A 14,516-nucleotide genomic window follows, 5' to 3' on the forward strand; every position below is an offset into this window, starting at 1 on the left:
CCAGTAAACAATTATTCGGAAGCAGTAGCCGCTTGAAAACATTTCAGCGGCTAATCACGGCGGGTAATTAATTTCTGGCGGCTACTTGGGCTAAACGTCTTATTTGATAGTTTAATGCATAAAAAAGCATACTTTGGGTGTTTTATGCTATGAACTAAACTTTTATATAAAACATTGTTCACTTCTCCAAAGTCTCATTCATAATTTCAACTCATAATTGTTAAGACATGTCCATGTTGGTCATTACTAAAGGCGTGTGTTTTCTGCTTCAAATATTTCAAATCAGGCAACACAATAGCTTCTAAAACATCAAAAAACCGCTAATTATCAAAGTATCCGCCAGTAAATACATATCCGCGGCCAGTAGCCGCTGATGTTTATTGTTGGGCGGCTACTAGTGATAAACCATTAATTACTGGCGGATAGTGAGCATTCCATGGTGTTTGCTAGTTCATCGATATTATGCAAATGACACCGCTTCGAAATTTATTCAATCAGTATCCAATACTCTCAACTTCAGAACATCACTTACTGGAATGAAAAAACATCAATATCCATCGAAATTTAATATAAAAGGAAATTAAACTACTGCTCCCAGCCCGTACCCTTGCATGCTCTACGTGTGTGGCCAGGCGAGCCACATAGACCACAGGTTTTGGGTGCTCGTTTTCCCAGACTACTTGATGCATCCGCTGTAGTAGTCCTTTGAGTCGGCCTCTCACCAGCTGAAGGAATTCTAGATTCTCTTGGTCGACCAGCTTGTCGCCGAGAAAGGTTTGGCAAAACAATATCAGTTGCAACTTCAAACGGAATTTCCCAGTGCTCTAAGGGAGGCAAGTGATTTACTGGACCGGAGTATGTTTGAACCAGTGAACTCCGCAGGTAGTAAGCTTCCACGTAATCTTCCACTGGCTCTTTCGCCTCACTGCGAAAAGAAAGATTATATTTAGTAGGCATCTAATAACTGTAATTTTATAATAAAATAGATTTAGCATACGTAATGGCTGCGATCGCATGAGAACACGGCATGCCGTCCAGGTCGAATTCATTGCATTCACAGCTCTTCGCTTGAAGGTCAACCATGAAGCGACGATCACCAGCACGAACCTTGTATTTTCTCTCGGAGGTCCTCTTCGCAGTGTAGCGACGACTCTTTGAGATCTCCGCACTTATCTTCTGTTTTGCCTCTGGAGTAAGAAGGTCATCGCTCTCTTCCGCAGACGCAAGTCTGTCATTGAACCACTGCTCCAGAACCATCCTGATTGCCTCCAGCATGGAGCATATAGGAAGGCGTCTGGCCCACAACAAACGGGCATTCAAAGCCTCGGCAGCATTAGATGTAAGAAAACTATAACGGGTCACCGGACTTTGTGATCGTGCCCACTTCTCAGGGCCTACGCGCATCAACTTCCCGTACGCCGCCGGCTTCAATTGAGCCATAGCCGACATTGCACGTGAAAATTCTGAGTCCGTGTAGGCGTATGCAGCCTGGCGGAAAAGCTCAACAACAGCTTGCCCGTAGCCCTTAATTTTGTTCTGCAAGTGGTAGTAGCAAAGACCGTGAGTAGCATTTGGTAACTCGCTCTTCACAGCATTAGCAATGGAGACATGCGCATCAGAGACAACTAGTAAGTTGTCGGGCTGACCAAAAGTTTGTCTCAAATTTGAGAGGAACCACTTCCATGACTCATCATTCTCGATCGGCCCGACACCAAATGCCAACGGAAAAACTTGCTCGTTTGCGTCTTTTGTCACGGCGACGAACAAAATGCCATTGTTCTTCCCCTTCAAGTGTGTGCCGTCGACCACAATCACTGGCCGAAGCGAAAAGAAGAAAGGTGTGATGGAAGCCGCAAGAGCAAGAAACAGATGTTTGAACCGGTGGTTTTCGTCTACTTCCAAATCCATCACGGTGCCTGGATTCGCTTGACTTAGGGCATACAAATATTTGGGCAGAAGAAGGAACGAATCATCAATTCGACCGTATATCTTCTCTAAGCTGAGATTTCTTGCACGCAGCGCGACATCATATTTGATTCTGACGCCAAATTCACGTAACAACTCCGACATAATAGATTTCGGCTTAATGACCTCTCCGTCATCGCGTATTCTTTTTTCCACATAAGCTGCAACCACATTCGAATGTGCCTTTATTCGTTTCAAAATGCCCAACTCCCCTTCGCAAGAGTGCTCTTTAAACTTATGCACTCCCCACATCCCTCCGCCGTGACAAGATGCACGCACATCGAACTTGCACTTATCAGAGTGCTTGCACTTGTAATAGAGGCGTCCCTGATCTGAGCGTACAACTTTTGCCTCAGCCCCTTGCTTCATATTCCAGAAGCCAACAGCAAGGACCAATTCTTCTTTACTGTTGTAAAAAGAGTTCTTCCCCAAATCAGCAACTCTGGACAGCTCACTCTCGCGAGCAACGAGCGAAGTCGTGGCGTCCACTGGAATCAACGGAACTATCCAATTAGATAGATCACCGGTCGAGTCCGTCGGATTTCCGTGACGAGTTCTACTTTGTCGGATCCAACCTGCTCGCTCGGTCGCCGTGAACTCTATCAGATCATCGTCTAATAAATCCTCAGAGGCGGCAGAATCTGTGCCCGACTCGTTCGTTGGATCGTATTCTTCGTCTTCTTCATCAGAATCCTCATCAGGTTCTTCGGCTTCGTCTTCAGGTTGTACGGCTTCTTCATCAGAATCGTCATCCGTCCGCACCTGGTTGAATCTCCCGCACATTTCATTCAGATTCCATGCGGATTCGTCCAACGGTTGCCCATCCCATGAAAAGTACTGTGTTGGAGGCGCGCTCTCGCGAGCATGATACGACGTCTCATACTGACTAGATTGTGCTTCATCATCTCCGTATCCCGAAGCCTGGCCAAAATCAAAAGTAGGGATGTACACTTCTTCGACCGGGTCGTTGTTGTGCTCAACGTACACCATGGGATATTCGGCAGTTTCCAACAAGCCTTGCACATCATCGTCGTCACTTATTACGCATTTCGTCTCCCTTCCAAATCGATTGGTCGCCAAATAATACAATTGATAGTTCGGGCTCAACGAATGCGTTGTCAGCACATTGTTGATGCTGTATATCAGGCTCGCAACTGTTTCATTTAAGAGGGGAAGGACCTCCGTAGCCCCGCCAACATAGTGTATACCATCGACGACTCCGTTGTATCTCACATATATGTATCTCACGAAGTCCATCTATAAAACCACATAAAATACAGTATTAAAATACGTTTAAAAAGTTCAAAACATCACAATAAGCTCGAAAAATGAAGTATCCGCCAGTAAATCATTATCCGACACCAGTAGCCGCTGACCTTGTAGGGTCGGCGGCTATTATCGTTTTCTAATGATATTCTGGCGGATACTTTATTTTTTGGGTTCAAAACATTCAATTATATTAGAAAAAAGTTTAATATTTCCCTAACATGCTTTTAAATTTCAGATAATAAAGAAATTCATTAAAATAACGTAAAACATGCTCTCAACGTTAAAAACAACGTACGATTAAACATGCAAACTATAATTTATACAAACAATACAGGAGAATCACCTTTTCGGGCTGAAATTCAACACAAATTGCCTCCTCTCGCACAAAACCACTCAAATCTTTAGGGTATGCCTGAATTTATGAAATTCAAGGTGAGTATTTCAATTTGTGTTTTGGTCATTCACAAATGCAGCCTTATAAGGACTAAACTTGATTCCTTACAAAAAGTTCACGTGAAGTGCAGTGTTCATTCAATACGGCTTCAATCTATTATTGCATGTCACCTCACGCATGCATAAAATTAGCATTAATGCCCCACTACAACCAAATTTTTTGCAGAGTCACCTTCTCAGTATGTACTTTTAATTTTTTACTAAAAAATTAAAAGTAAAAAATCGCAACAAATACAAAAGGGGAATGCGTATGTTATATTTAAACATTCATAACAAGCTGAAAAATTAAAAATTATACATAATTTGACATAAAATATTATTTTCTGCCTAACAGACCAAGTATCCGCCAGAAAATCGTACAAAAAGCCCAGTAGCCGCCATATATTTTTTGTTAGCGGCTACTGATAAATCAAATAATTTAATGGCGGATACTTTACTTTTTGGCTATATAATATTATTTCATTACCGAATATATGAATTTCCAAATAATTGGTATATAATTTCTTATTATTTTATGTGCAAGTCTATTATTTTTTGTGTAGTCAAATCATGCATAAAGTGAGTGTTATTACCCCCACTATAATCCAAATTTTGGCAGATTCACTATCTCTCATATTTCCCATCCATGTGTACTTCTTGTACTGTACATATTTCACTATCTCTCATATTTCCCCTTGTAAAATTAAATAAAAATCTAAAAATAACGGTGCATATGTAACAATAAAAAATCACGAAGGATAAAAATTCACAATCATGCTAATTATGAACAAAGTATTTTTTTTGAAGCGAATAACACAAGTATCCGCCAGTAATTAGTAGCCGTTGAATAGTAGCCGCCGGTCACAAACTTCAGCGGCTACTTCGGCCGGCTACGAATTACTGGCGGATACATAGTTTAATGGTTTCAAAAAAAAAAAAATCTTAAGAATTGACATATTCGTGATTTTTTTGGCCTTCGTATTAATGTTTGTAACACACAAACGTCCCCTAATTTATTCAAAATTTGCAAATCTATTTAATCTTATAATGCATGAAAGTGACGTTTTCTCACATTTTGTACCAATTTTAACTGTTTTCTTACACAACTCTTACACAATTTCCATCATCATCAACTTTTACACAAAAAACCAAGCAACCCATCACCATCAAACTTGCTTTTCGGTCTTTGACTTTGAAAGTGGGTAGTTTTGCAAGACATATTATTGAAGTGGGTAGATTCCCCTATTAACACTAAATTTATTATAATTATAAAAACAACGAGAAATGTGCCTTCGTTGAGAGCCGTCGCTTTTCTCTCCTTCGTTGAGAGCCTTTGCTTGTCTTTCTGATCTCACTTCCCGTTGCCTCTTCGGTCTTCGTTTATGGAGAAGCATATGGCTGGTCTAAATCTTCAAGGCAAAGACGACGAATTGCTACTGGATGATGAAGTAGCGGGGGATTCATCTGTTTCTGTCGATCTATGTCTTGTTGGTCACTTCCTTACGGACCAACCTATTAATTTCAACTTGATGCGTAGTCGCCTTGCCAGTATTTGGCATCCGGGCAAAGGTGTATTCATGAAAGATATTGGAGAGGGGCGCTACATATTTCAGTTCTTTCATGAGTTAGACCTTCAGCGTGTGCATGATGGAGGACCATGGGCCTTCGGGAATTTCCCACTAATCCTTCATCAATTCAGACATGGAGAATTCCCGTTGAGTGTGCCCCTCGATACATTACCCTTTTAGATTCAAATCCATGATCTCCCTGCTGGCTACCTTACTGAGGGAGTGGGGAAGCTCCTTGTCAAATTCATTGGTACTTTTCTTGAATATGATAGCACAAATTCCACAGGTGTATGGAGGCAGTATATGAGGATTCGAGTTGGCGTTTGTGTTAACGAACCACTCAAAAGATTCAAAAGATTAAGCTCAAGGATGGATCGACGTTTGTTGTTAACTTTAAATATGAACGTCTCAATACTTTCTGTTTCCTTTGCGGCCGGTTGGGCCACTCGAAGAATTTCTGCGAGATGATTTTCAATGAGGGGATGAAGGATCAAGAACGCCCATGGGGCGTGTGGCTGAAAGCAGCTGATCGGCGGGGTTTGAATCTTGTCGGAGACAAATGGATTTGAACGGAGGATGCGGCAACAAACCCTAGTGAAGAGGCCGCGCATACTAGGGTTTCGTCAAAGCCGTTACAAATTGATCCGAAAAGGAAAGAGCAAGAAAATCGGGGTCAATCTGCTTTGGTGATTTGTAACTGAGATTCTCGCGAAACCGTTCCCCAAATCATGCCACGGAATATTCTACAGGATATCAGCAATGAAGTTAATCACCCTGATTTCATGTAAATTGCAGATCAGACTACCATACTCTCCGATGAATGGAAACGACGACGTGGCGTGGAAACTACTAATACTGGAACTACCTTTACATTTGTGATCTTTCTTGCAGGGACTCCCGGAGATGTCTCAGATGTTACTAACTCTTTATCGGCGGGCTCCGAGTACGGGGCCGGCCGGACACAATGAATTCCATAAGTTGGAATTGCAGTGGGCTGGGCCATTCCCTTGCGATTCCTACGCTACGTAAGTTGGTTAGAATAAGCCCAACTTTATGTTCCTTTGTGAGACCTTAACTCATCGCCAGCATGTGGAAGACAACGCTCTCGGCTCAACTTTGAAGGCTGTTTTGTGGTTGATAGTGTAGGGCGAAGTGGTGGCCTTTGTCTCTTTTGGAAAACTTCTTCTTCTTGTAAACTCCTCAGTTTTTCTCTTAATCATATTGATATCCAGGTCTTCGATGCTAATGGGGCTTGGAGATTGAAGGGTTTCTACGGCTTTCCAGATCGGGGTAGACGTCGTGACTCTTGGAACTTGCTCCGTCAGCTTGCTACTGCCAGTACACTCTCTTGGGTCGATATGGGGGACTTTAATGACTTACTCGACCCCGGGGATAAGCGTGGTCGCGTTGATCATCCTACTTGGACTTTTAATAGTTTCCGCACTGCTACTATGGATAGAGGTCTCCAGGATATTCCCCTCATTGGGTACCAATTCACTTGGTCGAGAGGGTTAGGAACACCGAACTTCGTGGATGAGAGGCTTGATCGAGCCATGGCCACTGATAGTTGGTGGACTCGCTTCCCGGAGACGGCTCTTTCTTCTATTACGGTTACTATTTTTGATCATGTCCCGCTTATTTTGAAATGCATGGGAACTCATGCTCGGACTCATCAACGTCGTTTCAGGTTTGAGAATAAGTGGTTCTTGGAACCTGATTTGCCGAAGGTGATTCGTGATTGTTGGATTAACCTCCGCTGGATTGATGTTATTGATCGTTTGATGGCTACCTCTGAGTCAATCTTTATTTGGGCAGCGAATAAGAGCAAGCATGACAAACTCCTTAAGCAACGATTAGAGGGTCGTATTACTCAACTTCAAGGTGCGTGTGATGCTATTTCTATTCGGATTTTGAAAGATGCTAAGAGAGAGTTAGCGGCTATCCTTGTGAGGGAAGAAGAGCATTGGAAGCAACGGGCCAAGCAATTTTGGTTGAAGAATGGAGATCAAAACACGAGGTTTTTTCATGCCATGGCTTCCGCTCGCCATAAGACGAATACCATAACTCGGTTACAATGTGAGGATGGTAGTTGGGCTACCTCGCCTGAAGACCTTCGAACCACAGCAGCTGCTTACTTTGCTGCTCTATTTGACGCTCCTAGCTCTGGGGTTGATATTGAACGTATCTTGGGCCGCCTTCGCCCGTGTGTAGATGAACAGCATAATGCTGAGCTCACTAAGCCTTTTACTTTCAAGGAGTTTACTACTGCGGTCAAGCAAATGCACCCCGATAAGTCTCCAGGGCCCGACGGTTTTAACCCAAATTTCTATCAACGTTTTTGGGGTATTCTTGGGACTGATATTTTCCAGAGCTGTTGTACTTGGTTAGATGAGGTGGCGTTTCCTTCTAATCTCAATCATACTATTATCTCTCTCATTCCAAAGGTGGCGTCCCCGTCAAATATGAAAGAACTCCGCCCGATCTCTTTGTGTAACGTGGTTTACAAGATAGTTTCTAAAGTTCTATGCAATAGAATGAAGAATATTTTGAAGGAACCATATTTTGATATATGATTCATGTGTCCGTGACCAATTCCGGATACCAAACGAATACATACAAAAATCACGTGTCTATTACAAGAGAACGAATCTTACTTGCAAATCCGACGATGAGCGACTCCAGAGTGAATCTTCCGACTTGTTTCCCACGGCAAGACTTGACGTTGGGTGGCTACGAACTTCAAGTCCTTTCCACCTTCTAGGAATGACGTCTCCCTTTCTCTCATTCTGCTCTTCACAGAACTCTCTCTTTTTCTGCTCAGACGTTAATGCTCAAGTCATTATGTTTAGGGCTTTCTTATTATTTATACTAGGTATTAGCCATACCTAAATAATAAGCTCATAAATTTAATTAAACTAAATAGAGCCCAAGAGAGAATAATTGAGAAGGGACGCCCCCTATGGAATTACGCCTTTATTGGGCCAAGCAGGGATCTACTAGCTCGAATAAAGTTTGGCCTCCCAGTGCTCGATTTTCTTATTCAACCCAAAATAAAATCGATACACAAGTATTAATTTATTCCACTAGAAAATTAATACTGAATTACCTCTTTATTCTTTAGGTGGGTCGGGGCTAGCATTAGACTTAATTAATCCTCGTGTTTAAGATATCTAATATCCATTAATTAATTAATTCCTCTGACGATCAATTAATTAATTAAGCAGTCGTTTAATTATAAACGACATCTCGAGTGCTACCACTTAAACTTATTATCGTATCGGAACTAGTTCAACTTGCAGTGTTTAATACGATAAACTTATTAAGTTCCTCGAGAGGATATTATCATCCTGTTATTAGCTAGACACAGATCTTTATTGCAATATAATCGCATGTCAAATAATAATTGCTATCACCCAAAGTATCGAGTATATTGAGCTTCAAGAGAACTCTCACCCAGGATAAATCAAAGCAATAGTCAATATATTATTCACACCGATTAATCCAACTAAGGTTAAGACTATTTAAGTCGCCGAGATCTTAATTCTTAATTAGTCAGAATATAAGAATTCATCTCACTGTGATCCTATTCAATACACGAAGGTACTAGCATAAATAAATAGCCAAAACAAACTATTTATCCATTTATGCTACAATCTAAACCAGCAACTCGTCCATAGTTGCCTCGATTGTGAACTCAATTTATATCTCAACTTTTTCCAATTATATGATCTTCTGTGATCTACAACACACCATATAATCTATAGTATGAGATAAATTGGACTATAATAGGATTATGCAATAACAATATTTCAGATAGAAGAATCATAGTGAACTAAGGAATCAATGTATACAAGCATAAAGTCTTGCTTTCAGTATACAACTCTTCATGTTTTGCCCCATCTCATCGATAGAGCGCAGTCGGCTTTTCTAGAAGGATGTTCTGTCCAAGATAATATTCTCATTGCATTCGAGGCTATCCATTCCATGAAAAAGAAAACCTGTGCGAAGCACGAAACTATGGCGCTCAAGATCGATATAAGCAAGGCTTTTGATCGAGTGAACTGGGACTGTTTGGATGTTGTGCTTGAGCGGCTGGGCTTCTGCCACAAGTGGCGTAGCTGGATTTCTCTATGTGTTCGTATAGTTACTTATGATATTTTGGTTAATGGAGAGACGGTGGGTCCTGTTATTCCTAGGCGTGGCCTGAGGCTGAGAGACCCTCTCTCCCCGTATTTATTCATTATCTGTGCCGAGGGGCTCTCCGCTATGATTAACTATGAGATGGCAAGAGGCACGCTACATGGGATGCAGATTAGTTGAAGTGGTCCTTCTATTTCCCATCTAATGTTTGCAGATGATAGTACTTTCTTCTGTAGGGCTTCCATGAATGAGTGTGCTAACTTGAAAAGGGCGTGGGTGAATATGAGCTGGCGTCTGTCCAGGGGATTAACTACCAGAAATTGGGGATTCTCTTTAGCTCTAATATTAACGATGAGGACCGTGGGGCGATGTCGAACCTGCTGGGGGTCTGGTCTTCTTTGAATACATGCAGATATCTGGGACTCCCTTCGCTTATTAGGCGGAGAAAGCGAGAGATATTCCATATCTGAGGGATAGAATGTGGGAACGTATCCAGGGATGGAATGGCAAGAAATTGTCTAAGGCTGGGAAGGAGGTGCTCATTAAGGGGGTGGCTTAGGCTATACCCTTCCTACCGGGCTCACTGATGATATGGATCGATTGCTAAATAGTTTTTGGTGGGGCAATAAGGCAGGCGCGGGGAGGGGCATTAATTGGATGAATGGCACAAACTCTGTGTGGATAAGAAGTTAGGTGGCATGGGTTTTAGGAGCCTTCGACTCTTCAATATGGCGATCTTGGGTAAGACAGGCTGGCACTTTTTGGATGATCCGGATGCGTTAGTGAGTCGTGTGTTGAGGGCAAAGTATTATCCTCATGGGGATTATCTCAGTGCTAGATTGGGCCGTAATCCTAGCTACACATGGAGAAGCATTCACTCGGCGCAAGATCTCGTGAGGCGGGGTGTACGATCGCGCATCGGCAATGGCAATGCAGTTAGAGTCTTCAAAGACCCGTGGCTGCGTCGTGATGATAATTTTTGGGTCTCTGCACATACCCCCTGGCTTGGAGAAGATAAGGGTCTCGGAGCTTATCGATTTGAATACCGGTGGCTGGAACTAGGGTTTTTTGGAGCAGCTGCTGCCCGCCGATGATGTTACCTCAATTATTGGCATTCCGCGCTGCCCATCTCCTGGTCTTGATCAACCTATTTGGCATTTCTCCAACAATGGAAGTTACACGGTGAAATCAGCCTACAAGTTGGCGAGTGCTCTTACTCTTGACCCCCGCTACAGAGAAGATAGTCCTTGGGATTTCATTTGGCGCGTTCCATCTCTACCGAAAGTCAAGTCTTTCCTTTGGCGAGTTGCTAAGAACAATCTCCCGTCTGAGGAGAATCTCCTTTCGCGGGGTATCCAGTTGGCGGTGAGTGTGGTTACTGTAGAACGGGCTACGATAACTTGTGGCATATTTTCCTTGATTGTCCATTCGCTGAAAAATGTTGGAGGGTTGGGGGTTTTTCAGTGTTGTTGGACTCGCTCCGAGCTAGCTGCAATTCTTTTAAAGACGCCCTCTCGTCTCTGTTGAGTAATAATGATGGGGTCTTGGTTGCTAAAGCTAGCATGATCCTCAGGCATATTTGGAAGGATCGCAACAAAGCTGTTTGGGAGGGTGTTATCCCTATACCTTCACAGACTGTCTCTCAAGTTGCTAGCTGCCGGGAGGATTAGCTGCTCGCTTGCGCAGTAATCTCCCCTTCCCGAAGGCTGATGCTGCCTCGTCTCCCCTTAGCCAATGTGTGGGTCGGCATAATATGTAGGAAGGATGGATTTGCTGTAGTGTTGATGCCGCCTTTTTCACCACTGAGAGCTCTGTGGGTATCAGAGTCGTTGTGCATAATCATGTAGGTGATTTTGTGGTGGGGAAGTCGATTAATGTTCCAGGCCAACGGGGTGTCGAAGAAGGAGAACTACTTATGTGCATTAAGGAGGCTTTATCTTGGCTTAAAGAACTTGGTTATATGCATGGGTGGGTCAAAAGTGATAGTAAGCTTGCTTGTGATACCATAACAAAACAAGAGAGAGTGATCGACGAGAAAGGTATCATCACGGCCTATTGTTGCCAAGAGCTGCTGCTTATGCCGGGAGTTCAGGTTCGTCATGTTCGGAGGAATCGAAACGCTATTGCACATTACTTAGCTAAAGCTGCGAAAGATGTTTATACTCTTCATGTTTGGGATGAACCCTCGCCGTTTGTGGAGGGTCATCTTCATGTTCCATGTACGTGTGATTAATAAAATCTCTTTTTTCCCTAAAAAAAAACAACGAGAAATGTATATAGGTTGTACTTTATTCGTAAACTTTTTAGACCGACTAGCTCAACAAATATTCTGAAACCCAAAATTTAAGATCATTATTGAAAATTTATAGTTCGATAAATATTTAATCCAAATATTCGAATTGAATAGTCCAACAACCCAATAAAATAGCCCGAAACTGAATAGATTGTCCAACTCCATTAACATTCCTAACTGAGTTTGATGTCATAAGGGTCATATCTTACTAATTTATACTTCAAATTGTTCTTTATCTTCTCATTTATTATAGTCATAGTTTAAGTCTTAAGTATATATACAACACATAGAAATATGAAATTCTTTAGTTTATATTATTATATACAACCATGATTACTAAATTTGGACAATGTTAATTAGTTACGCTAAATGCTATCACAAATACACTATTAGGTGGAGGCCAACAACTCTCACTGATGATATATAATTGTTTGTCATGTTGTTAATTGTTTTGAGATAAAAGGTAGAAAATCATAAAACTATAATATTGCATGATTAATTGGAGTTAATTTCATAAAGGACTCAGTTTGGGTCCTAGAATATAAAATAAAAGTTCATAATTATTATTGAAAGCATGTACTAGCAAGTTACTTTCATATGTACTGAAAAAATCAATTGGGAGAGCATGGTATATTGGCAGGGGCGGGGCAACAATATCATGGGCCCTATGTGCAAATTTTCAAAAAGGCCCTTTACTAATAAATTTAAAAAAATAGAAACAAATCACACAATCAAGAAATTAAAAATCAATGCATCTGGCTAATTAAAAAATGTTGCTTTATTTCTATGTTTTGAAACAAAATCACTAACACCTTTTTCATCAATTTCTTCCAAAAAATCTTGCAATAAAATGAAGATATATTACAATATGATTGAAGAGAGAAGAGAAGAAAAATAAATAGAAGAGGAAAAAAAAGTTAACGTCAATGTAATGTTAAAGAAAGAAGAAGACTAAAATGAGTTTAATAAGTTGTAGAAGATACTACTAGGATTAGTTTTGGCACTGTTGTGGTGAGTTTTTATCACAACAAATTAAACACATAAATTGAAAGGGAAATAAGAAAACCTGGTGAAGAAAAAGAATCTAGTTGAGGAATATGTGGAATTCAGAGAGAATCCTTAAAGTCCAAGCTAGATAACCAACAACATAAATGGACTAGAGCGATTCAATCAGAGAAGATGAGTGAACACAAGAGTAGAGAAGAATCAACGAAAAAATATAAAGTAATAAAGCAACGAAAATGATGAACATAGAAAAACTTGGAAAAGAACTTTTATGACTCGATAAAGGTCTCACGATGTCTCTAGTTTATAGACAAAACCTAAACTAGAGACATTGTGAGCTTTCCCCTGGTCCATTTGCGCACCTCCCATGGGTAAATTTATTATTGCACATATTCACGTATAATGTGCTTAGTGGTAACATCATCCAAATCCATGACAACGAGAACTTCAGCTAACGGTCGTGGTTATTCTCTTTTAACATGGTTATTATTATTCAGGTCTATCACGCGATTCCAAGTTAACTTTTTAGCGCCTCTCTTGTTGAGCAACGTTGACAGTGCACAAGGCTTCACTTCTCAGTTGGCTCTAGTGTTGACTCATTGACCATTATCTTTCCTCATCATTAAGGATTCATCGTCAATTCTCTTCCTTCACGGCCAACTTGTGCATAATTTTGTGAGCCCTCCCTCCATTAAAGTAAATGTTGGAAAATAAAAAGAAATATCCTACCCTTAGTTTTGTTGATCCCAACACCCTTAGATTTTATTTTACTAGACTAGAATTTCTTTTGAACTCATCTGTTGGAGTTCATTTTTCTAGTATAGACTGAAGACCGAAGGACTGAAGACCAAAGGACTGAAGACCAAAGCACTAAAGTCTTGTAGACTGAAGACAGAAGGACTGAAGACCAAAGCACTGAAGTCTTATTGACTGAATACCGAAGCCCCGAACAATTGAAGTCTTGAAGACTGAAGTATGAAGGACTGAAGCTACACTGTACACCATATTGAAGATTGAAGTCCGCCTGAATTAAATGCTGAATACAATGCGGAATCTGCACTGAAGTATAAGTGTTAGACCATCTTTATCAGCAATCATCCAACCACCCAACCATCCAACCATCTTTAATATTTAATTAATTTCTCTCTCTTCCACATCACTAATATTCATCCAACCCAACCACCTCTATTTTTGTTCATTTATCAATGACCACCCCAACCATCCGACCACTCAACCAAAACATAATTTTATAATTATTTTATTATTATTTTTAATCGCAATAATTTTAATAATATTAAATATAAATTTAAATATTATAAAAAAATTTAAAAAATAACAAAATAATAAAAATTTAAATTATAAAAAACTAAAAATATGAATTACAACAATCCAAACTCGAAATAGAAAAAAAAAACAATACATACCACACATTTAATTATCATCTCCAAACTTTTGCCATATATGCTTGATCAAGTCGTGTAATAGAGAGCTATGATCTTCTCGATTGCGAAGTTAGGACCTAGTTCTCATATAGCTCACTAGGCTTGCAATCCTATTCGTAGAGTATACGAAATCATTAGTTTCTTCTTCATCTTCACTTCGACGAGTATTCTGTCTTAGTCGATTTTTGATGAATTCTGTAGGATCATGATAGTTAAGGTAAGTGTTTCTTTCATCTTCCACTATCATATTATGCATGATGATGCAAGCAATCATTATTTTTCCCATAATATCACGATCCCAAATAAGACATGGCCACTTGATAAAAGCAAAACGCGCTTATAAAACTCCAAATGCTTGCTCAACATCTTTTCGGGCAGCCTCTTGATGTTGAGCAAACAACT

The 14,516-nt window shown here is 40.6% G+C and overlaps 1 protein-coding gene across 1 annotated transcript; it reads right to left on the reverse strand.

Annotated features, from left to right (window-relative positions):
- Positions 1-466: 466 nt before the first annotated feature.
- LOC131013255 (uncharacterized) lies at positions 467-3,192 on the reverse strand. Its single transcript, XM_057941321.1, has 2 exons — positions 998-3,192; positions 467-925 (listed from the first exon to the last, which is right to left on the reverse strand). The coding sequence occupies exons 1-2, from the start codon at positions 2,953-2,955 to the stop codon at positions 586-588; spliced, it is 2,298 nt and encodes a 765-aa protein (XP_057797304.1). The 5' UTR covers positions 2,956-3,192; the 3' UTR covers positions 467-585.
- Between the last annotated feature and the right edge of the window lie 11,324 nt (positions 3,193-14,516).

This window comes from Salvia miltiorrhiza, chromosome 2 (genome assembly GCF_028751815.1).
Source record: "Salvia miltiorrhiza cultivar Shanhuang (shh) chromosome 2, IMPLAD_Smil_shh, whole genome shotgun sequence".
In the NCBI taxonomy this organism is placed as follows: Eukaryota; Viridiplantae; Streptophyta; class Magnoliopsida; order Lamiales; family Lamiaceae; genus Salvia; species Salvia miltiorrhiza.

What these genes read in the sequence shown, in the direction of transcription:
- LOC131013255 (XM_057941321.1), bottom strand. Translation starts at nt 2,955, where the DNA reads ATGGTGTACGTTGAGCACAACAACGACCCGGTCGAAGAAGTGTACATC. An exon ending in CATGCGATCGCAGCCATTAC is followed by an intron (nt 926 to 997) that starts GTATGCTAAATC and finishes TTCTTTTCGCAG; the next exon opens with TGAGGCGAAAGAGCCAGTGG.